The following is a 26,557-nucleotide window of genomic DNA, read 5'->3' as shown; positions in this document are numbered from 1 at the left end:
CAGACAAGGAACCCAAAGCTAAGAGAGATTCACAGATGGTTCTAGTGCCACCCAGCTGGTCATGGTAGAGTTAGAGCACAAAGCCAGGCCCACTAACATCAAAGCTCCCACTCTTCCTCCCACGCCGGCTGCACTCTGCTGACCCTTCCATGCTTATCCCTTTCTCATTGATATGGCTTCCTGAAAACAAGCATTTGCCCGATGCAAGCAAGAATGTTCCCTGCATTCACATGTTAGTGTACACCCAACATGGGCTAGTCTCTTTTTCAGGATCGCTGAAAGGAAGGAGATGAAGCAGGAGCTGAAAGCAGGAAGATGCTGCTACCCGTGACAGGAGGCAGGCAGTGGATCTAAGGATGTGCTTTGCAGAACATCAAGACTGTTTCAGCCCCAAACCTTCATGATTCTTAGAACTGAAGAACTGGGTGGGATATCGGTAGCCACATCACCATCAGGAGTTAGTGCCCAGTGGACCTTTACCATTGCCCAGACTTTGGTGGTGCCATGAGGGATGTCAGCACTTGGACCAGCACTCAGGGGTCCTAGTTCGTATCCTGAAACACATGCATGTCTTTCCAGCATCAGTGTCCTGCCTGTTTGCTAGTGTTTTAAGTGCAGCCAGATATGGTCCTCCAGTCGCTAAATCAGCTCTTCTCAAATTCAGCTGCACAGCAGAAACATTTGGGGAGTTTCTGAAGATCCCCAAACCTAGGCAAATCAGCATCTCTGGGGATGGGCCCAGTCCTCATTATTTTCTAAAGTGCTGGTGAGTCCAATTTGCAGTTAAGGCTACAACATACACTCTATGCATTGTAAGCACAGAAGACCATGCCTGATAAGAATGTTCACTTCGTGTCTTGAGAACTTCTTTCGATTTACTCCTTTGAACACAAAATACGTTTAAATTCAGATACACTGGGAATTAATAATACTGCTGCTTGAATAATCTTTGTAAGACACACAGCTGATCCCACCCTGCACCACTCCCTGCAGGGCTAGGGAGAGATGAGGTGCCCAGAGCACAAAATTTCAAGAGAAGCTGACAGTCCAGTTACACGTGTTCTTCAGGGGAATCCTTCCTTATAGCTACAAGCATGAACTAGGAAGGCAAACTGAGTACTCTGGGCCCCACCTGTGCCTCCTGTGGTCTCGGGGACTGTGGCTGAGTTAGCCATGCTTCCTTCGCTTCCTACTGAGTTGGCCAGGCCACCCACTGGGCGGTCGCAAGGATCAAATGCAGTTGGCGCTCAGCAGCAGGGAGGCAGTGTCCCTGCCCAGCCGGCACCTGCTTACCCTCCCAGGCTGAGCACGTCTCCTGCTGCCAACTTTCTCCCCCAGCCCCGCCAAGGTCACATCAACTGCTCTCTCCTTCGTATCCCGTGGCACTTTACCTCCCTCTAGAACTTCTCCCACTGGACCTTAGCCATTTATCCCAGTGCGTCTTACCTCCCATGAGGTAATCTGGTAAAAGAGAAAACACTTTGGGATTAGTCAGACCTGGGTTTGAATCCCAGCTGGATGTCTGAGCATTCTCTTCGAGCCATGGCTTCCTGACCGCAAAATGATGAAAATAACACTGAATGCCAAGGGCTCTTGTATTCTGGCACATAGCAGCTGGGAAAGAAAGTTAGCTTCTTTCCCTGATCCACTAAACCCTCCATTCCAAGAGCCATTCCAGCTATGAGTCCTTCGAGGTCAAGGACTTCGTTCAGCGTGACCACCTTTGGCGCCTTGCACTTAGTAGGGACTCAGCGCATATTTAGGACCCAATAAATGTTTGTCCTGCTGAAAGAAATCACAAGACAACCTGTATTTATACATGCAGACAAGCTGAGAAGTAAATTTTCAAACTGCAGGAGGAACTTGGAAGAAGGCGAAGAAGAAAGAATGAGCATAGGCTTTGCTGGGAACAGCCGGCAGACCACACTAACTGGAACAGACAAGACCCACGGGGAAACACTGGTGGAGGAGAGAACGGAGGACACAGCACAGCCAATAGCAAAGGCCTTGGTTTCAGGGAGGATGAGTCTGGACTTTCTGAGACAGTTACTGCAGGTGTGTATCTCTAAAGCTTTGTTGGTAATCCTGTACCTTTCCATTGAGCAGGTAGGTGGCAGGCTGTGTTATGTTCATCAGAACTCCCACTGGACTCCAGCTGAATTTGTATCTCAAAGGATTGTCTGAATGTTCAGGGGCTGGAAGCCCACCACAGTAGGAAATGTAAGATTCAATCTGAAAATAGGGATGAAAGACAATGACAGAAATGGGATAAATGAGGTGAACTTGCTGGGTTTTTTCCCTGACATTTACAAAGGCTTTCAAAAGCCTTTCTTAAAGCCTTTAACCCTTCCTTAAAGCCAAACTCTATTTATTAAGTCAGTTATATTTATATATATACATATCTGTGTATATATGCTATATATGTGTGTATATATACATAAAATCTTAAAAAATTTTGTAAATATTTAAAAAAATTTTTTAAATCCACTGGAGATTATGACTAACATTTTGCTAGTTAAAAATCCAACTATTAATTCAATTCTGTTTGGTCAGTTCCTCCTGACTTTTGTGTTCAAATGATACATTTGATTATAATTCTTTATATATTTGTAATATGTAGGTATAAATAGTATTAGTAAAGAATTAATAGACAATATAATTAATCTTTATATAAAATATAATTCTAACTAACTTGATTCTATATGTGATTGCATACATGTTACATATATATAACCTAAAGTATTTAATCTGACTCACCACATTTTCCTTCTCATGAATAAAAGATACTTTATATACCAAAGACTGAAAATATTCCAAAGAATTTTTCCCACTTTTAAAAGTTAAGCCTTTATCCATTCATGGATGAAGAAGATATGGTATACATATACAACGGAATACCACTTAGTCATCCAAAAAAAAAAGAAAGAAAGAAAGAAATCTTGCCATTGCAATTGCCATTTGCAATGACATGGATGGAGCTAGAGGGTATTATGCTAAGCGAAACAAGTCAATCAGAGAAAGACAATTACCATATGATCTCACTCATATAGGGCATTTAAGAAACAAAACAGATCATAGGGCAAGAGAGGGAAAAATAAAACAAGACAAAATCAGAGAGGGAGACTAACCATAAGAGACTCTTAACTATAGGATTAAGAGTTTGCTGGGGGAGGAGTGTGGAAGCATGGATGGGGTTGCTAGAGGGGAGGGGAGTAGGGGGATGGGTAACTGGGGGATGGGCATTAAGGAGGGCATGTAATGTAATGAGCACTGGGTATTATATAAAACTAATGAATCACTGAACTCTACCTCTGAAACTAATAAACTTTATGTTAATTAGCTGAATTTAAATTTTAAAATAATTAAAAATAATAAAAAACAAATCAAGTGGGAAAAAATTAAAAATTATTGTTCTTAAGGCTACTTTAAAAAAGAATTAAAAAATAAAAATCAAACCTTACTATCTCCAAAAGCTGTCTAAAATCTTTCATTAAAACAAATGTTATAGTAGCATCTATTTCTCTAAAAATCTATTGTTAAGCCTTGGACACTGTTTTACCACATAGATATTTCTGCAGTTAAAGGATTTTACTAGAAACTTCTAGTCAAAGTATGCATTAGAATATAGCAGCTTCCTTAATTAAAATTATAAGGAGACTATTCTGTACATAAAAATCTGGACCTTTTAGTATTTTCCTAAATGGAAAGTATTTAGTATTTAGTATTTTAGAAAGTATAAAGTACTTAGTATTTTCCTAAATGGACCTTTGGGTGTAAATTGGGCTCACCGTGGCTCCCACTTCCTTGGCCTTATCTATAGTTTCCATTGCCAGCATATGATCAAGACCAGGGTCCAATCCCAGTTCACCAATGACTGTGATGCCAGCATCTTCCACACTACAACAGGCAAGAAGGGGAGGGAGAAAAAGTTGGATATAAGATAAAAATAATGCCATGGAGCTAATTTGCTGAAAATGACTTGAAACTTACCTCTTTTCTAATTCTTTTAGTGCTGGTGTGATGTAGCTTGCAGTGATCATGTTAACTTTGCTTGTGATGCATGCCTTTGCCACAAGAGGATGCAATGCGTAAGGCAACAAGCTTAAAAATAGAGAAACTAATCAGAAATTTTCCCAACCCTACCTTTCAAAGTACCTTGAATTGAACTAAAGCTGAGACATCACTCTGATTATTCTAAGTGACCAATGACTCTTTGAGAACTACAGAATAAATTCATCCTGTTATCACATTTAAAACCCTCCACAATTTGACCTTCACCTAATTTTTCCATTATTCTCCCTCTATCTTCTTCATAAACCATATATGGGAACCAAAGAAGTTACCATAATTCTCCACTCACAGTCTGTACTTTTCCAGCTCTGGAACTTTACTATCACTGTACCTTCTACTTGGAATATTATGTCCACCCACTCACCCCCAACCAGGTCATACCCTACTTAAAGAAATGTCTGAAAAGGCATCTCCACCAAGAAGCTCTCCCAGATTTCCCCAAAGCCAGATATTCTTCTGCATTCATTCAGCTATTTCTTTGCAACATTTAATGGAAATTATTCCATTCATCCTTATATTTCTATGATTTTCTGTCTTGGTTCCCCTACTAAAAGAGAAGGTTCCTTTTCTTTTTCTTCCATATTTCCCAAATGGTTATCGGGTTGATTAAACTAAGTCAAAGTGACCCATATGTTACACTACAGAGTATAATCTAAGAAAGTCCAAAAAAGCAAATAAGCTTTAATGGTACTGACCAGTGTAAAAGCTATTGAAACGGTTAGAAATCTATATGCTAAACAAAAAATGAAACTGTGTTCAAAATTTAACTTCAATTCGGTTTTCTTAAAGTCTGGCTTTGGTATTTTAATTTGGCACTAGGACTACACAATCACAAAAAATGAATTTCCATAAATGTTAATATAAATGAATACATTCATGTTCTATCCAAGGAATAATAAAACATCCTGTCAACTGCATAACAATATTCAAGTTCCACGAGCTTCATAGTACAATGAAAATATAAATACAACTATAAACATGATCACACTTTATCACTGTATTCGTCAAATTCATCCTGCAAACTTTTTTTTCGAGGCCATCACTTTGCTAAACTTCCAAACTATGCACGTATTAACAGATTATTATCTTGTCATATTTTGCTTCAGATTTAGTTTCAAATGTGCCTTATAATGTTTTCTTTTTTTTTATGGAATAAAAAAACAATGTTTTATTTAGGTACCTATATGTGGTGAAACAAACTCCCTTTGTTTTATTCAGGAGGCTAGAACATTCCATTATGAATCATAATCATATCACTGACAGGCAATTTACTGGGTCACCAGTAAATTCTTGCTGCATAAAAATTATTGCACATTAAATTTATATAAATAGAATAACATTCTAAGTGCCTAAAGTGAGCCTATAATTTAAATACATCAAGAAATATTACACAAGTTTCCTACTGTATGTTTTTGAAACCTATATTGTTTTTTGTTTCTTCTTTTAAAGTAGGACATCACAGAACTTCCTCCAAGATATCATTTCAATCTGATATAACTATGAAAGTCACCTAATTATGGATAAGCAGGTAGTTTTTTTCTTTCATCTTGGAAAAATTATATTCTAACAATAAGTGACTATTCTCATCACTTTGGTATTTTAAAACCCAGTTTAATTACAGCATACCCTCATGTAGCTCTGTACCTACAAGTTACATCTGCATCTTTATCAGTAGTAAACACTATAGTTCAAGATCTGTTCTTCCAATAAAATTAAAAATAGTCATAAGGCTAGAGAATCTACTCATTTTCACTTAAGCTTTATAAGTCCAAACAACAAAAGAGCCACCGAAATATATGAAACACTAATAGTTCTGACACACCAATTCCACCTCTAGATAAATATCCAAAGGAAATGTGTATATATGACAACCAAAAGACAAATACTAAAATGTTCATAGCAACACAATTCATAATAGTCAAATTCCAGAAACAATCTGAATATCCAACAGTCAAAGGGATAATGAGGGTATATTCACACGATGAAATGATACATGGCAATGAGAATGAATAAACTATAATTACATGCAACAACACAAAAAACTCTCACAATCACAGTATTGCAGAAAGAAGGCAGCCACAGATTAGAACATACTGAGTTGTTCCAATTGTACAAAGCTGAAAACTAGCAAGAATTAATGTACGCATGAAAGGCCAAGATAGTGCTTACCTTTGAGGGACAGGGCTACTAGTGGAAACAGACACACGGAGGGCTTCTGGGGTACCGCTATTCTGTTTCTGGATGTGGATGATGGTTATGAAGTGGGTTCACTGTGAAAATTCACTGAACTATATACACTTATGATCTGGGCATATTTCTGGGTACATACTTCAATTGAAAATTTACTTAGGAGAGAGAGAAAATAAGGAGAGACATAACAATAACAACAATACATGGCAATCATCTCTTCCTAGATACTAACCTGATGACAAGATCCTGTTTTGCCACCAAGGAGTTCAACTTCTCTTCTTGTTTACTAATGTCCACGCTAATAGGATTAATATTATATTTCTTGCCTAACTGTTCAATTTGGTTCTTCATGTCAGAGCCTATTTCGAGGATACGAAAGTTCAGTTTTTAGATTACCCTTCACTAGTCAGAGAGTAAAACACATTTTAACATCTCCAAAAATAATTTCTCAAAGTTTAGAAAGAAGATAGTCATCTAAAATTCACGGAGTAAACATGCACTGAAATCAGTTTCCCTTCTTCTTTAAAAATCAGGGCTTATTTACCTACTGTGATTTCGATCTTGTTATCTCTTGACAGATATTCCAACACAGGTTCAGATACATAACCAGATCCAAGAACCAAGACCTTTTTCTTGGTGCCCATTGAAAGTGACTGAGCAAGTTCCCTATAAATAAAAGAGGGGAAGGGGAGAAGAACTGAGTAACAAAAACATATTTAAGTAACAAAATCTTGCTGTCCCACAAACAAATCAAACCTTAGACTATGAAGCAACATTTCATATAGTAAGAACCTCAACAGGAGTTCCCCAGACCAACACTTTTCATTAATTATTTTAGATTTTGTACAATGATTAACAGACTTGACTTCTCTGAGGTATACATCCATAGATTTCCATGAATTCCCAACCAATGGTGAGATGCACATGAAGGACCACTGCCTGGCTTACCCACAATTGAGTAACATGGTTTCACACTTTATCCTTCCAGGGGACATGATTCAAAATCATGCCAGGGGCTATGCTTCAGAAACCTTACTCCTCACAACAATTTAAGGGGACAACCATCTGAGAAGGAGATTATTATTTGCCACATCAGGTATCGTTTTGTCATTTGTCATTAGGGTCACTTGAAAACAATTAAAACCAGACTTTTGAAATCACAAATGCCATGGGTTAAATATAAAAATTTAAGATGAATTACTAGGCAGGATTTTAATGCTTGCAACAATTTATTCTGTTGGAATCTGTCCCTTCCTGACAGATTAACTCTCTGCCTTTCCTACAAGCTATGGCCTCCAAAACCATGACTATCTTATTAATGTTCAACAAACTTTGTCTTAAATATGGAAGATATTCATTAAAACTCTGTTCAATCAAATTCACAGATATCGATGCAAGACCATGGGAATGGCTTGGTGCCAGGGACATAAACAGAAGGCTCTGTTGTTGCAATCTTTTTGGGCAAGATGTCCTCAAACTTTAACCTTTCCATTAATTCTAAGTGAATAAAAATAAATTTAAATACAAAATGTCCCTGTTCCTCTTCACCCTCAACACTCATATTACTGATGAAGTGAGTCTCCTTTAATCTCCCCTCCATCCATTTCACCCGACAGAAAAGAACACAATTATTTGTTCTTGTATATGTTTTCTAACAACATTTTCTATAGTTTATGTAATTAAACTATATTCTTTTGATGTCCAAAAACACAATGTTCAAAATACATTTTTTAAAACTCTCTCTTAGATTTTAATTCCGTCCACCCCATCAGCTATTTCAAACACTCGAAGTTAATAATCACTTCACTAAGTGATGAAGAGAATATTCACATAAGGCAGATCTTTAAGGTAACTTAAATTTCCTTTCAATATATAATCCTCCTTATCGGTCTCTTGACAGAGATTCCACCAGGAAGGAACGTTGTAAGTCCTAGTAGATTTGCTGCTACAAGAAATATGGTGTGTAAGAGTGAAAACATCATCATGACCAGTCATGTTAGACATGTTATTAGGATTAGTAATATAAGAGATCATCAGATAGTAAGAATCAAAAGATACAGAGAGTTATGAAAAATGAATATAGTATAGTTTTCCCTATAAGAAACACTCCTACAGGACTACAGTGCTAGCCAGTTTAAAAAACAAAAACAAAAACAAATCTCTCTTGATATCTTATGCCAGAATATTTCACCGACACATCAAAAGTAACTGTAAGAAAACGAACACAGATGGACAAGCACAGCAGTAGTATACTTGATCCAAGCAGATCTCTTTATTTACTTCTTACAGATAGAAGAGCTGAGAAAGAAGATAAGGCAGTTTGTTTGCTTCTTTTTAATTGTCCCACTCTGGTCTCTCCTGAGACTTCAGTGCATGGGTTATTTTGTTAAATGTGAATAGACCAATGGAGCAGACATAAACATAAATCAAGTACAATCAGCTGAAGAGGACCAGAACATTCCAAAGAAATGTCAATGTTTTCAAACTCTGAGTAGTAAAATCAATTAAGGAAACAAGGGCCTTAGCTAAGTACCTTTCTAAGAGAACTATTCTCTAGGGTACATTTACCACATTACTGTTTGGCACCTTCCTCCTAAGAACTCCCAGGGAAAACTGACCTCTCACCATTTTCTTTCTTCACTACTTCTCTTCATTTCTAAATAAGAGACCACTTGCCTAAACATTATACTAAACAAAATAGAGTCCAAACCCTCAACTAAAAATCAAACTGAAAGTACCACAGGAAGGATTAGTGTGCTTATTTTCTTTGAGAAAATAGCTGATATTTGTATATCAATATACAAAATGCTAGCGAAAGAACAAGGGGTTACCTAAAAGACAACTTTTTAGACTCCTGCTTGCTTACACCCAAGTCCATAACAGGAATTTAGCAAGCCAAAATGATGTTCAGAGAAAAATAATTCCCAGTGGTTTCAGCTAGTCACATAGTTTGGATTTCCTGTATCTAAAGACATTTTCAAAATTGTGTAAACCTAGTATCATGAACTCACAAAGAAACATTTAAAAATACTAAAAAAACCAAGATAGGAACAGTGCTTACCTGCTCTCTCGGAGTTTCTGGATATATTTATACTTATCAGTCAATACACCATTGGATGTAATCACTGCCTAAATGTGTATGACACAAGATATTTTAGTGTCCATATATTACACCCACAACAGGGGCTCATGTAACAAAGATGGAGAGAGGAAGGGAAAGGGAGAGAATGAGAGAGGATGGTAGTGGAAAAAATACAACCATGGAAAAAACTATTTTCATAACTTACATCTCGCACCACAGGAGAAAAATTCTGACTTTCAAGAGGCTGTGTGGCATCTGATAATATCTGAAAGGAAAATGAGACTGGTAAGAGACATATGACATTGCAGAGAAGATCTTGGTGTTTATTTCCATATTAAAATATTAGTCAAAGGAAAAAAAGAATTTACAGGAGTTTTCTGAAGATCACTGAATACAAATAATTGGTAATTGAAGTCTACAAGCAATGAATTGTCCCTCAAGAACCTACAATTTCAGCACAAGCCCCAATTTTAAAACTAAAACTTGATTACAATCATCTTTGCTTGTTAAAAACACTAAATGGTTTATCTTTTCCCAACAGTTCGATGTGTCATACTGAACATGCTGGCAAACATCACCACAAGTTTTACCCACTCCAAGGGCCTGAATCCCACCCCAAAGGTTCACACTGTTCTATCAGAAGAGAGAATGGGCCTTTCAGACAAAAAGCCGTTAACCCTGCAATAGGGAGTCTCCCTCAGGTCCCTTCGGTTCTAGTATAGGCACATCAGCATTTCAAAAGCATGGAGATTCCCATTACCCACAAGAATGAGTCCTGTGGAAAACGACAAAAGCCACATCTCTCAGATTAACACCCACCATCCTTCTAATCCTCCTCTTTTCTTCCAAGGTATCCAACTCCTGAATAGACTGCCTAGAGTAAAGTTCATGTCAGTTAGTAGTATTGCTTCTGATGGTCAGGACCTTTGGGTCAATGGGACAACCATTCCTTCCTTACCCTTGTGGGTTAAAGTCTAGAGTGGTCACCCAGCTGAGAAAGAGCAAAATTTACCTACCAGATAATGGCAGAGAAATATTTATTTACTGTATTAAAATAAGTATCAGGGGCACCTGAGGGGCAGAGTCAGTTAAGTGTCCAACTCTTGGTTTCAGCTCAGGTTGTGATCTCAGGATTGTGGGATAGAGACTCCTGTCGGGCTCTGTGCTCAGCATGTAGTCTGCTTGAGATTCTCTCCCTCTCCCTCTGCCCCTCCCACTCATGTTCTCTCTCTCTGTAAAACAAATAAATAAATCTTAAAAAAAAAATAAAACAAATATCAAAACTACTTTCATGTGTCTAAAACATACAACACTTATGCTATCTATTCCAAGCATATGGGCATTTAAAAAAAGATATCTATCTATAAGACCGGTAGAGCATCTTTGGGGAAGCTCATGGAATTGGCACAACTGGTGCCCTCCACTGCTTCTTTCACCCAACCACCTATGACTATTCCCTCATCAAGCTGACTCCCCCACCTACCAACCCCGCCTCCTACCAGGAGCCATCAGCAAATAACAACATGTGATTCGAATTTTACTTGGCATATGCCTAAACTACCGAACTCTTGTATATCCTTCCATTTTCTCTGTTTATACGTAATTCTGCGGCCTTACTCAGGTCTTTCTGAGTCCAGGGGAACTACCTCCCACCTCTCTCCTTCCATTTATCTTCAATCTAAAACACAAACCTGATTGTTTCTTCTGTGTCTATTTAAAATAATCCAGTAGCTTTCTAATACCCTCAAGATCCAGTCTCTAGTTCCCTATGTGGCCCCCAGACTTTCCTACAGTCTGTCTCTGCCTCTCCAACCTTAATTCTCCCTTCTGTCTCATACCCAAAACTCTAGTCCTATCAACTAGACTAAGGCTCATCTGCATTAGCATTCCCATGCCTCTGTACTAGAGCATGTGGATGCTTCACATGCGATGCCTCTGCATGGAATTCCCACTCTTCTTCCTCCAAGATACAGCTGAAGAACTGCCTCCTCTGGGAAGCCGTTATCAAAATCCGCCCCTAAGCAGACTGAAGCTAAGAACTGCACTTGGCATCCTGCCTGTGCAATAAAATGGTAAATATTCAATAAATATATAAATGGATATATGCAATAATTGCATGGATTTTTTCCCCCAAGAAAATGAAATAACTATCTTGAGTCCACCCAAAGAAAAGCAAACAGGAAAGACAACAAAAGGCTGCTGAATGACTGCATTTAACCTGCTGGAGTTCAACCATGACAAAAGTGCAGGCACAAGGGTCCTTGTCACTTTCACATATACCACCTTTGAGAGCTCATCACTTTTTCCTAAATCAATTTCAAGCTCTTTATGCTGGTATCAAGACCCCTTCTAATGTAGAACCAACATACTTCCCTTTATGTACCTTACTTCACAGCTCACAGAAACCCTCTGTTAAATTAACTCCCACCTTTGCTCTCCTGTCTCCATCACATGCCTCTTATTCCCATGCAAATGAACAGATCCTATACATCTGTCAAGAGCCAAATCAAATGTCACACCTTTCATAAAACCTTTCTGGACTTTACCGAACAAGACGGAGCCTCTCCCTCCACAACTTCATTAGCATGTTCCTAATGGCTGTTGTATTCCACCTTATGGCAGGGTTGCACACTTGTCTCATCCCTTCCTAGACCTCATGCCTCTATAGATCAGAAGGTGTATTTTAATTTTCTTCATCCATATGTGTGCCTTGTTCCAGCAGACAAAAAATATGTAACTAATTCAAGTGAAACAAACTTCTCTATTGGTTCAGAATGATAGCCTTTAATGCCACAGGGTCTGAACCTTATGTCAAAAAGGAAAATCTAGGGGTAAAAGACAGTGCATATACTTTTTTAAAAAATATTTTATTTATTTGAGAGAGAGAGCGGGGAGAGAGGCAGAGATGGAGAAGCAGAGCCCCATGAAGGGCTCGATCTCACGACCCTGAGATCATGACCTGAGCTGAAACCAAGAGTCAGATGCTTAACGGAGATGAGCCACACAGGTGCCCTGATGGTCATATACTTTAAATACAGTTCCCATACAGTTATCAGAGGAGAACACAGACAACTTAATTTTTTTAGTGGTAAGCAGAACACACGTATCGAGACTACAATATAAAGCCATAAATTTTCAAAAATGTCCAGTGCTTAAAGACTGTGCTGACAAAGATGCCCCCAAGACAATCCCACCACACTGTTCAGAGGACTATCATGATGTATAAAAGGAAAAAGGTGTGACAATTTAGAGAAGCCAGCTTAGTCATCAAACATCTAAGCAATATCACCTGTTTCAGTCTGATCAAAAACCTCCAACACTTCACTGTCAGATAATTTTAACCTTCTCACATTGCCTAAGAGTCTATTAACTGCCAGTTTATGTAAGCAAAAACATACCACCTTTTTAAATGTACATTTTCTCTCCAGCAAAGGTGAATTCGTTTTTTCAGACCAATCTTCCCATTGAGTAAAACCAGGTAAAATGAAAAGCCTCAGTTTTTCGCTTCAAAGGGTAGATAAGACTTTTTTTGCTCTAGGGAAAATAGTGGAAAAGGAGGACCCTAAGTTCACCTCTTACCACAGACACAATTAGATGACAATCACATCAATTTAAATAACCCAGAAAATGACTTTAAGACTGGCGGAACAAACTCTCCACAGCTAAATGAAGAGAAGATGCTACACTGAAGAGGGTAGGAAGGGCTGAGATGAAGGGATTTGAAGGACTTTCCACAGGAGGGAGGGACACTACAGGCACAGGGAAGGGAGAGAAACAGACTTTCACATGGGGAAACCCACACAGGAAAGATGAATCCCCCTAATTTTTGCTTTTAAAACTAGAAGGACTGAATTTTATAGCTTTTTACAAGCACCAGTACTTAAAACCTGGAACTTTAAAAATCTACAGGATTTTTAAATCTCTGGGAGAGCGCAGAGGCCAAGATGAAACTGAGTCCCTACCCTTAAAGAAACAGCATAAGAAAAAGCCCTACTGAGATATAGCACAGAAGGAGCAGTTTAAAAAATGCCTGGGGTATATGGGAGGAAGATATGTTTACTAATCTCTGAGCATGTGCTGGGGTGCAAGGTTCCATGAGAGACTTCTCCAGGAATAAAGAAGCTGGCCTGCACTATTTCCCTGCCCCACCCCTCAGCCTAAACACATGCCACAAGCTGAAAGCAGCATAGGACCTACACTCCTACCTAACTTGATAACAGTGTGTCTACCCGTGTGTTCCCCTATGGACACACTCCCTCAAGCCAGACCTCAGCTCAATGTCTCCTCCCATGGAAGACCTTTGCAAGTTTTGTTAACACCCCGCAAGTCACCCAACAGTCTTCTGCAGATCAAACCCCTCCAATACACTCTTGGTCTGAGCCCATCCAATACAGTGCCATAAGACTGCCAGTATGCAAGCAGCCCTGATGGACCTGCACCACTCCAAAGTGATGCCTGCTCCAGGGAGAGGGACAGAGAACTACACACACCAGTCAGACTGAACCTCAGCAGTGGGCTGGGGACAGATAGCTGATCTGAGAGCAGGCCCCACTTACCCACAAAAGCTTTACAGAAGACAAAACAGGGAAAGCAACCTACACCTCAGTGCTACTGCATCTATGGAAAATGCCAGGTCTGACACAACTTAAACCCAAGGCATCCCCAGACCAACCTATTAATGTCACAGGGACCAAACATTGCCCATAATAGGCAAATAGGGCCATTGCAGATGATGACTGGAAAAAAAAGTGTCTCAGCCACAATAGCAGAGTGCACACAGCACATAGAGGAGACACCCCTGAAGTACCAGTTCTGATGTACAGGGAACACAGCACTGCAGGGCACTGCAGGGCCTCTTCTTCATAAGGCCCCTACTTTCCAGAGCAGGAAATATAGCTGATTTTCCTAACACATGGAAACAGACACAGAGAGTTACACAAAATGAGACAGAGGAATATGTCCCAGATAAAGAACAGGACAAAATCACAGCAAGATACATAAGTGAAGTGGAGACTACCTAAGTAAGATGCTCTTGAGGAAGGAGTGGAGGGCTCAGCGCAACCCTTAACAAAGAGAGAGAAAACATAAAAGAACCAATCAGAAATGAAGAACTCAATACCTGAAGTTAAAAATACACTAGATGGAATAAATAGTGGGCTAGAGAAAGCAGAAGAAAAGATCAGGGACCTGGAGAACGGAGTAATGGAAAACAATCAACCTGAACATGAGAGAGAATAAGTAACAATACAAAATAAAAACAGCCTCAGGGAACTCAGTTACCCAATCAAGTATAATAGTTATATTACAGGGATCCCAGAAGAAGAAAGAGAAAAAGACACAGAAAATATATTTGAAGAACAGCTGAAAACTTCTTTCTTCTGGGGAAGGAAACAAAAATCCAGATCCAAGACACATAGAGAATCTCCCAAAAAGCTGACCCAAGGAGATCTGCACAAAACCACATAATAAAATGGCAAAAAGTAGTGATAAAGACAGAATTTTAGAAGCAGCAAGAGAAAAGAAAACAGTTACATATAAGGGTAACCCCACAAAGCTGTCAGCAGATTTATCATCAGAAACTTAGCAGGCCAGAAGAGAGTGGCATGATATATTCAGAGTGCTAACAGAAAAAAACCTGCAGCCAAGAATTCTCTATCCAGCAAGAATATAATTCAGAATAGGAGGAAAAATAAAGTTTTCCAGACAAACTAAAGGTAAAGGAATTCATGATCACTACAACAGCCCTACAGGAAATGTTAAAGGAGACTCTTTGAGTGTGAAGGAATGACCATAAGTAGGAGTAAGAAAAGTAGGAGGCATAAGAGCAGTGAAATTAAGTATATCTATAAAAATCAGTCAAGGGACTCACAACATAAAAGGATGTAAAGTACAACTTCATGGACCTAAAATGTGGGAGGAAGAGGAGTAAAGAATGGGTTCCAACTTAAGCAGCCATCATTTTAATACAGACTACCATATGCAGATGTTATATACAAACTGAACAGGAACCAAATATCAAAAATCAGTAATAGATATGCAAAAAAATAAAATAGAAAGTACCCAAGATCACCACTAAAGAAAGTCAACTAATCATGAAAAACCAACAGCTAACATCATACTTCATGGGAAAAAAATGAGTGCTTTTCCCTAAGGGTGCGAACAAGACAAAGGTGTCCACTTTCTCCATTTTTATTCAAGATAGTACTGAAAATACCAGCCACAGCAATCTAACAAGAAAGGGGATAAAAGCCATCTAACTTAGTAAGGAAGAAGTAAAACTTTCACTATTTGCAAATGACATCATGCTATATATAGAAAACTCTAAAGACTGCCATAAGAACTGCTGGAACTGATAAATGAATTTAGTAAGGTTGCAGGATACAAAAATCAATGTACAGAAGTCCACTGCATATCTATACACTAATAATGAAGCAGGAGAAACAGAAATTAAGAAAACAGTCCCATTTACAATTATACCAAAAGGAATAAAATATCTAGAAATAAATTTTAATGAGGAAGTGAAAGACCTATACTGTGAAAACTATAAAACACTGATGAAAGAAACTGAAAATGATACAAACACATAGAAAGATATTTCATGTTCACTGATTGGAAAGACAAGTATAAAATATCCATACTACCCAAAGCAATCTTCAGGTTTAATGCAATTCCTATCAAAATACCAAAAGCATTTTTCACTAAAGTAGGACAAACAATACTAAAGTTTTAGTACAATACAAAAGACAGTACAGTACAATAGTACAATTTAGTACAATACAAAAGACCCTGAGTGGCCAAGCAATGTTAAAAAAGAAAAACAGGGGTGCCTGGGTGGCTCAGTTGGTTAAGTGTCTACCTTCAGCTCAGATCATGATTACTTGGTCCTAGAATGGAGCCCTGCATTGGACTCTCTGCTCAGTGGGGAGTCTGCTTCTCCCTCTGCCTCTCTCCGTGGCTTGTACTCTCTCTCACTCTCACTCTTTCTCTCTCTCAAATAAATAAGAAAAATCTTAAAAAAAGAAAAAGAAAACTGGAAGTATGACAACTCCAGATTTCAATGTATAGTACAAAGCTGTAGTAATCAAAACAGTATGGTACTGGCACAAAGTAGACAACAGATCACTAGAAAAAAAGAGAGAGCCTAAAAATAAACCCACAATTTTATAATCAATTAATCTTTGACAAGGGAGGCAAGAACACACTATGGGGAAAAAGTCTCAAACAAATCCTATTGTGAAAACTGAACAGCTACATGAAAAAGAATGAAACTGGACCACTTTCTTACAACATATACAAAAATAAACTCAAAGTGGGCTAAGGACCTAAATGTAAGACACTAAACCTCAAAAGTCTCAGAAGACAGCACAGGGAGTAATTTTTCTAGCATTGGCCATAGCAACATTTTTCTAGATATGTCTAGATACATTTTTCTAGATAGGCAAGGGAAACAAAAGCAAAAATAAACTATTGGGACTTACATCAAAATGAAAAGTTTCTGCACAGTAAAGGAAACAATCAACAAACTAAAAAATGGGAGAAGATATTTTTAAATGATCTATCTGATAAAGGATTAGTATCCAAAATATAGAAAGAACTGATATAACTCAACACCAAAAAACCCAAATATTCCAATTAAAAAATGGGCAGAAGACTTGAACAGACATTTCTCCAAAAGAAGACATACAAATAGCAAACAGGCACATGAAAAGATGCTCAGCATCAGTCATCTGGCAAATGCAAATCAAAATGACAATGAAACAGTACCTCACACCCAACAGAATGGCTAAAATAAAAAATACAAGAAACAACAAGTGCAGGAGAGGATACAGAGAAAAAGGAATCCTCTTGTACTGCTGGTAGGAATGCAAAATGGTACACTTGCTATGGAAAACTACATGGAGGTTCCTCAAAAAACTGAAAATAGAACCACCATATGATCCAGCAATTCCACTACTGGGTACTTACCCAAAGAATATGGAAATACCAATTAGAAAAGGTATATGTACCCCTATGTTTATTGCAGCATTATTTACCATAGCCAAATCATGGAAGCAGCCCAAGTATCCATCAATAGATGAATGGATAAAGAATATGTGGTATAAACAGATATGTGTGTGTGTGTGTGTGTGTGTGTGTGTGTGTACACTCATATACATACACACACACAATGGAATATTATTCACCCATGAAAAATGGAATCTTGTCATTTGCAACAACATGAATGGAGCTAGAGTGTATACAGTGCTAAGCAAAATAAGTCAGTCAGAGAAAAACAAATACCATATGATTTTCCTCATATGGGCAATTAAAGATACAGAACAAAGGAACAAAGAAAAAAAAGAGACTCTTAACTACAGAGAATAAACAGATGGTTACCAGAGGGGAGGTGGGTAGAGCAATGTGTGAAACAGGTGATGGGGAATAAGGGTACACTTTTCACGATGAGCACTGAGTAATGTACAGGATTGTTGAATCACTATATTGCATACCTGAAACTACTGGAATTAAAATTTTTTAAAAATAAGGTAAAAAAGACTTGCTCCACCATAATTCTGGAGAAGAAAACCCAAAGAGATGAGTCTAGCATCTGGCATGACCTTTCATGGGTATGGCAGGAAGAGAACCTAGAGCAACCACAGCCTCCAGAATGTGAGTGGAAAATGCCAGAAAGGGCAGACTCAGAAAAAGCAAAGCCCAACTTTCATGTGAACTCTGTTTAAATCTCTGGATAACCCCCAAACTGAGTGTGTGTAGGTAAGCAACCCAGGTAAAGATGAAAGAACTGAATTTTTATTTGAGCTACCCCCAACCTTAGATGAGGCAAAGTGTTCAATTTAAGTCTAACTAGTCTAAGTCTAACCTCTGCTAATTAAAAAAAGAGAATCAACCCCTTCCAGGAAAATGTAACAATCTAGAATCTCCACAGCGTAACTATTCACATCATCCAGGATACAATCCCAAATTATGCAACTGGAAAAAACCAGAAAACTATGATCAGACCCATTTTTAAGGAAAAAGACAATCCATAAGGCTCAACCCCAAGCTGACATGGAATTTTGGAAATATGATGCAAAGACTATAAAGAGACTTTTCTAACTCTGTCCATATGATAAAGAACAGTACACTCAAAGTGTATGAAAAGATAGAAATTCTCAGCACAGAAAGAGAAGAGTATGCCTAACATAAATACTGAAATAAGAACACTTATTTCTGGCAAATGAAATAGCATTTAGATAACACAGTCTTTTGGCAGTCAATCACTGATCACAATGAAAAATACAGGACCAGAACAAAAGCTGTCACTTTACTAAGCATTAGTGACAAACATCCAATAAAATTTTCTGTATTTCTGATTTTTCAAATCTGTTCATCACAGCACAGTAAGAATGTTCTAACATGAATTGACCTAGACAGCAGAAGAGTGAAAAAAAGGAAATCTTATCTCAATGTCATGAGCATTCTTAATAAAATATGCATAATGAGAGATAAATTCAATTATAATTAATCATGAAGGCAGTTATATAATCATATTTCCCATAAGACAAGTAAGCAGAATATATAAATGAATGTCTATAAAAACTTTTGAAGGAGGGCTGGCATTTCATTTTACAGCAGATTTCTTAGGTATTGGAGACCAGAACATTCCCAAGATCCCTCCACAGTTCTATTTAAAGCCACAGAATTGTGGATGCTACCAGTCAGCTTACCATTTCTTCAACGTAAGGGTAAAGCATGTCTCCAAAGTATTCTGTAGCTTCAATCGGAAGCTGTGCTGGCAAATTGTCAATGGAACACATCAGAATCCCAGAACCTTCAACACTAGGAGAAGCAATACGCTTTATTCAGATGTATAAAATGTTATTTGTAAGCTCTAACTTTTCCAGGTGTCCACTCCATTATGTGTTTCATAATAATTTATAATTGTGTACCAAAGTATAAAAGAAAATAAGCAAGACTTTCTTCAGCCACCCATCTCCCATTTAAATATAATTTACATGTTTTTAAGTATTTGAATTTGCATGTAGTTTTTCTACCATATTTTTAAATATGTTTGAGCAAAGCTCTGGATATTTGTATAGCCATCATAAAAATGTAAAACATTGAGATTTTAAACTACTACATCAAGGTTAAGTGATGTATTACCATCTACCTCTTGCGATCTGCAGCCTTAGCAAACTCACCTGTCATGAATGATATGCTGGTCTGCATCATACATGCAAAAGGGATGTTCTATTGTCGTACATTCAGTCATAAACTCTATAGATCCTCCTGTGTCAGCTGAAATGTCACATATCGCCACAAGTCTGAAAATAACATGAATACTCCGATCAGAGCATGGAACTTCTCAACAAGATTAAAGATGAATGAAAATGAAAGGTTCTTGAACAACTTTCAGTATGGGAGCCAAATATTTCCTGGGCTCTTCAGTTCTTTTTCCTACAGTTCACTGTTCAGGACACTGTATTCCTCTAGGATATGGACAATCTTCCCAATACAAGTTTTAGTATCCATACACAAAAGTAAGAAGAAAAAGAAGAGCAGGTGAAGAAAAAAGGAAATCAAAGTGGAAAACCCCATCCCTAGAGAAATCATAAGAAACAACCTCATTAAAATTAACCTATTCAGCCAACTCTAAATAATTTATGAAGGTTTGATTACACTACCTCCACCCTGCTTAGCGGCACAAGGTTTATTCTGAGGGGGACTCTGCATGACCAAAGACTACAGAACACACAAATACGTTGTTCTTCATACAAGGTGAGGCCAGTGTGTCCCATCAGAAGGTTTGGAATTGTAGGTAACTTTTTGTATCATGGGGATAGGTCTGTGCCTATCTAGCCACATAAATCTCCAGAATTATGAACAGAAATCTCAGCCCAGCTTTTGAAATCCTTTAGTGGTTGACCAAAAATGTCCTGTCCAACCTCCAACTACCACTTGCCTTTATAAACCCTGCACTAGAGCTAGACTGTTAGACTCACTGTGTCTTAAATTGTGCTTTGGTGGTTCCATACTTATCAAGCATCAATCCTATCCACCTGCAATTAATTCTCTTTCTCCTCAATCTTCCCTTTCAAGGCTTTGCTGAACCCAATGTTCCTACTTTCTTCTAAATTCTTGAGCTATTTATTGCTCCTAAGTATTCCCTTGGCATTTACATCATGCCAGCTGCATGCCTGAGGGTAGCAATCATATTTTTTCTCTATACTTTAGCTTAGCAGAGTGCCAGGTAGATGAGGTATTCACAATTTACTGTGATTAATTGATTTATTTATTGACTAATTATGTAATTCAACATTTAATAATTATTTGAATACAAACTGTATGTCGGGCAATGTACTGGGTACTTGTCGCCAAAATAAATAGGACCCCTATCCTTAAGATTAAATTTTAACGGGAGGGAAAAAAATAATAAACATAAGAAAATAAATAATCGTGAATTTCGGGAAGGGAAAAAGTAACAGACTAGAGAGAGATGGGGACAGGGACATAGATCTTTCTAAGGAGTTTACCTTTGAGCTTCATGTAGAGTTGAGAAGAGAGTTTTAAGAAGAAGGAAGGTGAACTGTCAAATGCAGCAAAGAAATTGAGTGAAATAAAGCAGACCACTAGTCTTTAACGGTCAAGTCCTATGTATGTGAATCCCCTGTAGATGATACCCTAAGAGTGGGCTCTGCTGCTGAAAACTGCCATCCTTACTGAAGTAAAGTGCTTACTTGTGTGGTAATGCAGGGCAGCCTTCCACACCGGCAACAGAGGACTTGCCTGGAACCAAGAGAGTCTGGACATCTTGGCGAGTTAGCAGACGAGGGGTGTTTTGCTCCCAGTAGATTCCGTTAATTAAACAAGTTGTATAGGGTGCAATCTGTAAAGCAAGTGCAGACTTGAACAAGATAGGCAATGGCAAATTTCAAAGCAGCAGGCTGAAAGAGAGCTATCAGTAAAGTTCATGAGAAATAATTTAATATTCCTTCAAACTGACTTTATTATTTGCCACATCAGTGGTCATTCTGGGAGGTGAGGACAATAAATACCCACCCCGATTTCAGTGTAGAATTACTCCATGAAGGATAAGTCTATGAGCATAGATATATTAATATTTCTGTTTCCTAAGGTAGTGCATGGCCAAGAAAAGGAAAAGGACAGAATCAAGTGACCTAGCCCTCTATTTCCAGCTCAACCACCAGTAGTGTGATCTACATCACGCTACTTCAACTTCTCTGGTCTCTATTTTCCTTACCTGCCAGACTGGGATAACATGTACCCCATTCCTCAAAGGAATGCTGTGAGGACTGAGTCAGATAACATCTATAAGCTCCATGGACAAACGTGCTACACACATGTATACATGGTAACTAGGTCATTATAAATTTTAGGAGGCATCCAATCACCAATATTTCTGTGACTGGGGGAACAACAAGGGATCGGAATGTACTAGATTTTTAATTTTTCAGTCTGAAACTAGTTTCATAATTTTTCTTTCCCAAACATCTCAAGCATTCTCAAGCTACAGGTAAAAGTCCTTCTCTACGACATGCTCTACATGCCCTAACAGCTGTATTTCATACCAAAATCTGCTATCTTACTGTTCAAACGTATTTCTGAACTTTTTATTTTGAACTTTTTATTTTTTGGTTTGCTGATTTTGAGGACGACTTCACAGTGACTCCTACATACATACATTTTTCTTCTTAGAAGATACAGCCAGTATGTCCCCATCAGAAGGTTCTGTATTATAGGAAACTTTCTGTACCGTGGGGACAGGCCTGTGCTTATGTAACTGTGCTGTTTCACTCTAGTCCTCTGTAATCAATGCCATGGATTCCAAGACAACTGTCTGAGGTTATAACTGCAATTTGTGTCCATAGAAGGGATGACCCTAGGTTGAGATAAAACCTCATAGACATTGTGCTTTGCCAATTGCACTGACCAGTCCAAGGTAAATACAGAAAAGAGTATTCCACAGGAAATGATTTAGAGTTATTGGGCACATGCAGACCTGAAGCAGAAATAGAGATATTGAAACTAAGGGCATATCCAGCAAAACCACTAAGTAAAGCCCGCTCCCAACCTCGATAAAAGCCAACAACTTCTAAGGCCAACCCAAAGGATTCACAAGTCAATATGGGGAACTGAAAACCAATATATACATTAGTAATCTCTCTCCTTGAAAACAGCCTAACTATAGCATATTAGGAGCAACGAAGTGAGAAGCTGAGTGTGATACTCACGTCAGTATTAAAACGACTTATGTAGTGCTCAGGGTATTTGTCATACTCTACAGGATCATACACACCATCTGTTTTCCTGACAAGATGATGATGGCGACTTAACACCGTCCCATACACTTTTCTCAGGTCTTGGAGAGGAGAAAGAAATTAGTAAAGTAGGTGACAAATGATAAAGATTTATGGTGATAAAGTATTATAACACAGAAACTGTTAAAAACAGTAAAAGATACATACAGTCATTCCCCTCCCCTTACCTCCATTTTGGGAAACTTCTTTTAATTCATGTGGTTCCACATATTCACAAGGCAACTCATTGAAGATTTCTTGGGCTCCCTGTAAATAATGCATGAGTAAAAATCTAAAAATCAATAGGAAAGAAGCCAACATGTTTTCCTGCAAAGATTCCAATTCACTTTTCCCACAATTATTAGCTCCATTTGTCCTGCCTAGAGACAAACTGTGCAACACAGAAGTACAGATAAGCTTCTTTCACACAGCCTACAAACCAACTTTTATTCCAGTAGGAATAGCATCCATTGGAAGGAGCTTTCATTTTTTTTTTTTTAACTAAAGTTACTCAGAGTAGACACAAAGGTGTTTAAAAATGAGGGCACAATAAAATATTTCTATTTACTTTTTGTTTCATTGCAGAGTTATTTCAAGTGACAAAACTGTATTTCCTCTGAAAAAAATCAGATGCCTATCTCACAGTATAATACAAAGAGTGATGTCCTATTAGTAATATGTTTTCACTGAGAGAAGATCCCTGCAGGATCACAATCGCCTTCTCAAAACCATCCCAGAAGGAAGAAAAAGTATGAATTCTGATCCTATATTAAGCTTCCTAAAATCTTCTGGGCGAAACTTCAAATCATTTTTTAAAATTTACATCCTGTGCTCACTTCCAAATTTCTGGCTATCTTTGTGATGAAGGTAAAAGAGATCACCTTAAGAAAAGACCTATGTACCACTAACAATGATTTATTTCTTTAGAAAGAAAAAGTATTCAAATACTGTGACAGGTTGGAGTCAAACGACAGCAAAGAAAGTTAAGTTTGGACCATTACTGCTCTATACTGGGGAAAGGTTACCTAGGTAAAAAAAAAAAAGTACCAAAAACAGAACGCCTACTCATCCAGAAGCAAGGCTCTGAGATGACCAAAAATGTTCACATTCCTTGGGCTAATTTCAGAGTTCGGGCTGCTTTCCAGAAAGACTTCCTTAGAAACATCGAAGAAGTTACCTTAGATACATTACCAGTCCCTGTGAACACAAATGTTAAAGGCCCTATCGACTTTGGCATCAAACCCAGAGATATTTCATAGCCAGCATCGCGGACAGCTTGCACGGCCTGGCTGCTGTTCCTGTAGTTATGGGCCATGCCAATGTGCTGCAGGCAAACACACAGGAATTAAATCAGTCAACTGCCTGAGACATTGTCCAAAAAATGATACACATTTTCCAAAAAATGAACAAAATACACATCTCACCATAAAAGGTGTGTGATGTCCCAAAGCGAGGAGCCTTAGCCCCATTCCATGTAAAATGTTGATCATCCCTATTGCAGAATCAGACCAACAGAAAAGCCATCAGTCAGGGGTTGAAGCTGCTCTCCCTCTCTCTGCAACCTGCTCGGTGCTCTGATAAAGCACAGACCGCAGCACCGTGGATTCGGAAGGGGCCCCAGTGGTCACCGTATGCGTCCTCTCCATCGTCTGCCATCGAGAGCACTACGCAGCGGCATCCCTGTCTAGTCCCTTCCACTTTCAACCCTGGCAAATGAAAAGTGTCCTTCTTCTTTTCTAAGGTTATTCTCTCCACCTTTGCTCCAAATTCCATCCCTTCCCATTCCTTCTCTAAGGAATTCACTTTGGAAATTATTCCTTTCACTGTCCTTCCTTATTGGCTTACTGTTTCTTTTTAAATTAGCATACACTGTATTATTTGTTTCAGGGGTACAGGTCTGTGATTCATCCGTCCTACACAATGCACAGCGCTCACCATAGTACATACCTTCCCCAGTGTCCATCAGCCAGCCACCCCATCCCTTCCAACCCCCTCCCCTCCAGCAACCTTCAGTTTGTTGCCTGAGATTAAGAGTCTCTTACGGTTTGTCTCCCTCTCTGGTTTCATCTTGTTTCATTTTTCCCTCCTTCCACTATGATCCTCTGTCTTGTTTCTCAAATTCTTCATATCAGTGAGATCATATACTTGTCTTTCTCTGATTGAGTTATTTGTCTTAGCACAATATACTGGCTCATAGTATCAACATTTAAAGACACTTAGATTCCTCTCAAACCAAAACTAATGAACAAACAAATACAATGTCAGCACTGACCTTATGACTGCCATTGGCAATTTTAGTTATCTAAATAGCTAAACTCAGGGAACAACTGTCAGATCTTGACTTACCTGTCAGTGGTATCTGGCAACGTGGAACCCTCACTTCCCCAAGGATCCCTAACTTGAAAATTTTCATCTTACATTTCTATAGGTGCCTCTTCCCATGCCCATTTCTTTCTGTGTCCTCTGCCCTTTCCTTAAGGTCCTTTTTAAAAATTAGCTGGCCTCAAGATTCTGTCCAGGGACCTACTCTCTTCAATCCCTATATATTTTTTTTCCTTAGCTAATTTTATCCAGTCCTAAATTTCAAGTATTCTGTATACACTGATGACCCCAAGTCTGTATCTCTAACACAGGTTATTTTATTTCAAGACCTGATCAACTATCTTACGAATTTCTCAGTTTGGACTCAAATAGTTAAAACTCAGCATACCCACAGCAAAGACCTCAGCATCCATTCTCCTCTTCTTTTTAGGAACAGAACTTTCCTTCTCTGTATCCCTTCCAAATGTTCTTTGATCTTTTTTCTGAAGTCAACTTTTTTTTTTTAAAGATTTTATTTATTTATTTGACAGACAGAGATCACAAGTAGGCAGAAAGGCAGGTAGAAAGGCAGAGAGGAGGAAGCAGGCTCTCCGCGGAGCGGACAGCCTGATGCGGGGCTCGATCCCAGGACCCTGGGATCATGACCTGAGCCGAAGGCAGAGGCTTTAACCCACTGAGCCACCCAGGCGCCCCTGAAGTCAACTTTTAAAAGAGTAATTTATATTCAACAAAATGCACCAATTTAAAGTGCATGGTTTGATAACCGTGAACATATGTATGCACCCGTATTACCACCAACATAACTGAGATATACAATATTTCCATCACCCCAGTCAATCCTCCCCAGCTCTTTGCCCCAGAAAAGTACTCGTTTTACTTCTCTCTGTACAGAGTAGTTAATTCTACAGTTTCATATAAGTGAAATTATTAGTATATACTTTTTTTATGTGTCTGCTTTTACTCAGCATGTTTTTGAGATTCACACATAATTCAGTGTAGTTTCAGTATTTATTCAGTAGTTTACTTCTTTTTATTGACAAGGAGCTTCCATTTTATGGGTATATCACAACTTATTTATCCATTCTTCTGCTGATAGACATTTGGATTATTTTTACACTATTATAATGAAGCTACTAGAAATAAGTCTTTGTAAAAAAAAAAAAGTAATTCATTTCTCTTGATAAAAGCCTATGAGTAGAATTTCTTATGTACATTGATATTCAAGTTTTTTATTTCTTGAGTTGGTTTTGGTCATTTTCATCTTTCAAGGATTTGTCTATTTGATCAACACTGTCAAATTTATTAGCCTATTCATAATATTTTCTTTCCCTTTTAATGTCTATATGAAATATAGTGATGACCCCTCTTGTATTCCTAATATTGGTAAATTGTGCCTTCTCTATTTTTCTAATCAGCCTAACTGGAGGTCTATCGATTTTAGTGATTTGCTTAAGAAAAAAAAAAAAAAAAACTAGCTTCTGAGTTCATTGATTTTCCCTCTTATCTTTATTATTCTTTTCCTTGTATTTGCTTTGGGTTTAATTACTTCTTCATTTTCTTGCTTCATAAGATGGAAGTTTAGATCACTAATTTG

At 38.2% G+C, this 26,557-nt stretch overlaps 1 protein-coding gene across 1 annotated transcript in view; it reads right to left on the bottom strand.

The window, feature by feature from the left end:
* Positions 1 to 26,557, bottom strand: part of AASS (aminoadipate-semialdehyde synthase) — a 51,259-nt gene that overhangs the window by 9,699 nt on the left and 15,003 nt on the right. Inside the window, exons 5-18 of the mRNA XM_082692239.1 lie at positions 24,066 to 24,133; positions 23,819 to 23,965; positions 22,830 to 22,908; positions 22,576 to 22,703; positions 21,061 to 21,209; positions 19,525 to 19,647; positions 19,051 to 19,162; positions 9,549 to 9,608; positions 9,323 to 9,390; positions 6,806 to 6,927; positions 6,494 to 6,620; positions 3,991 to 4,101; positions 3,789 to 3,897; positions 2,092 to 2,232 (exon numbers count right to left, since the gene is read on the bottom strand). Coding sequence (XP_082548365.1) covers positions 2,092 to 2,232; positions 3,789 to 3,897; positions 3,991 to 4,101; positions 6,494 to 6,620; positions 6,806 to 6,927; positions 9,323 to 9,390; positions 9,549 to 9,608; positions 19,051 to 19,162; positions 19,525 to 19,647; positions 21,061 to 21,209; positions 22,576 to 22,703; positions 22,830 to 22,908; positions 23,819 to 23,965; positions 24,066 to 24,133 — 1,544 coding nt within the window. The remainder of the gene's footprint in view (positions 1 to 2,091; positions 2,233 to 3,788; positions 3,898 to 3,990; positions 4,102 to 6,493; positions 6,621 to 6,805; positions 6,928 to 9,322; positions 9,391 to 9,548; positions 9,609 to 19,050; positions 19,163 to 19,524; positions 19,648 to 21,060; positions 21,210 to 22,575; positions 22,704 to 22,829; positions 22,909 to 23,818; positions 23,966 to 24,065; positions 24,134 to 26,557) is intronic.

Source organism: Mustela nivalis (genome assembly GCF_964662115.1).
Source record: "Mustela nivalis genome assembly, chromosome: 12".
NCBI classification, from domain to species: domain Eukaryota; kingdom Metazoa; phylum Chordata; class Mammalia; order Carnivora; family Mustelidae; genus Mustela; species Mustela nivalis.
The sequence above is the reverse complement of the archived record's forward strand: the minus strand, read 5'-3'. Positions and strand labels throughout refer to the sequence as shown.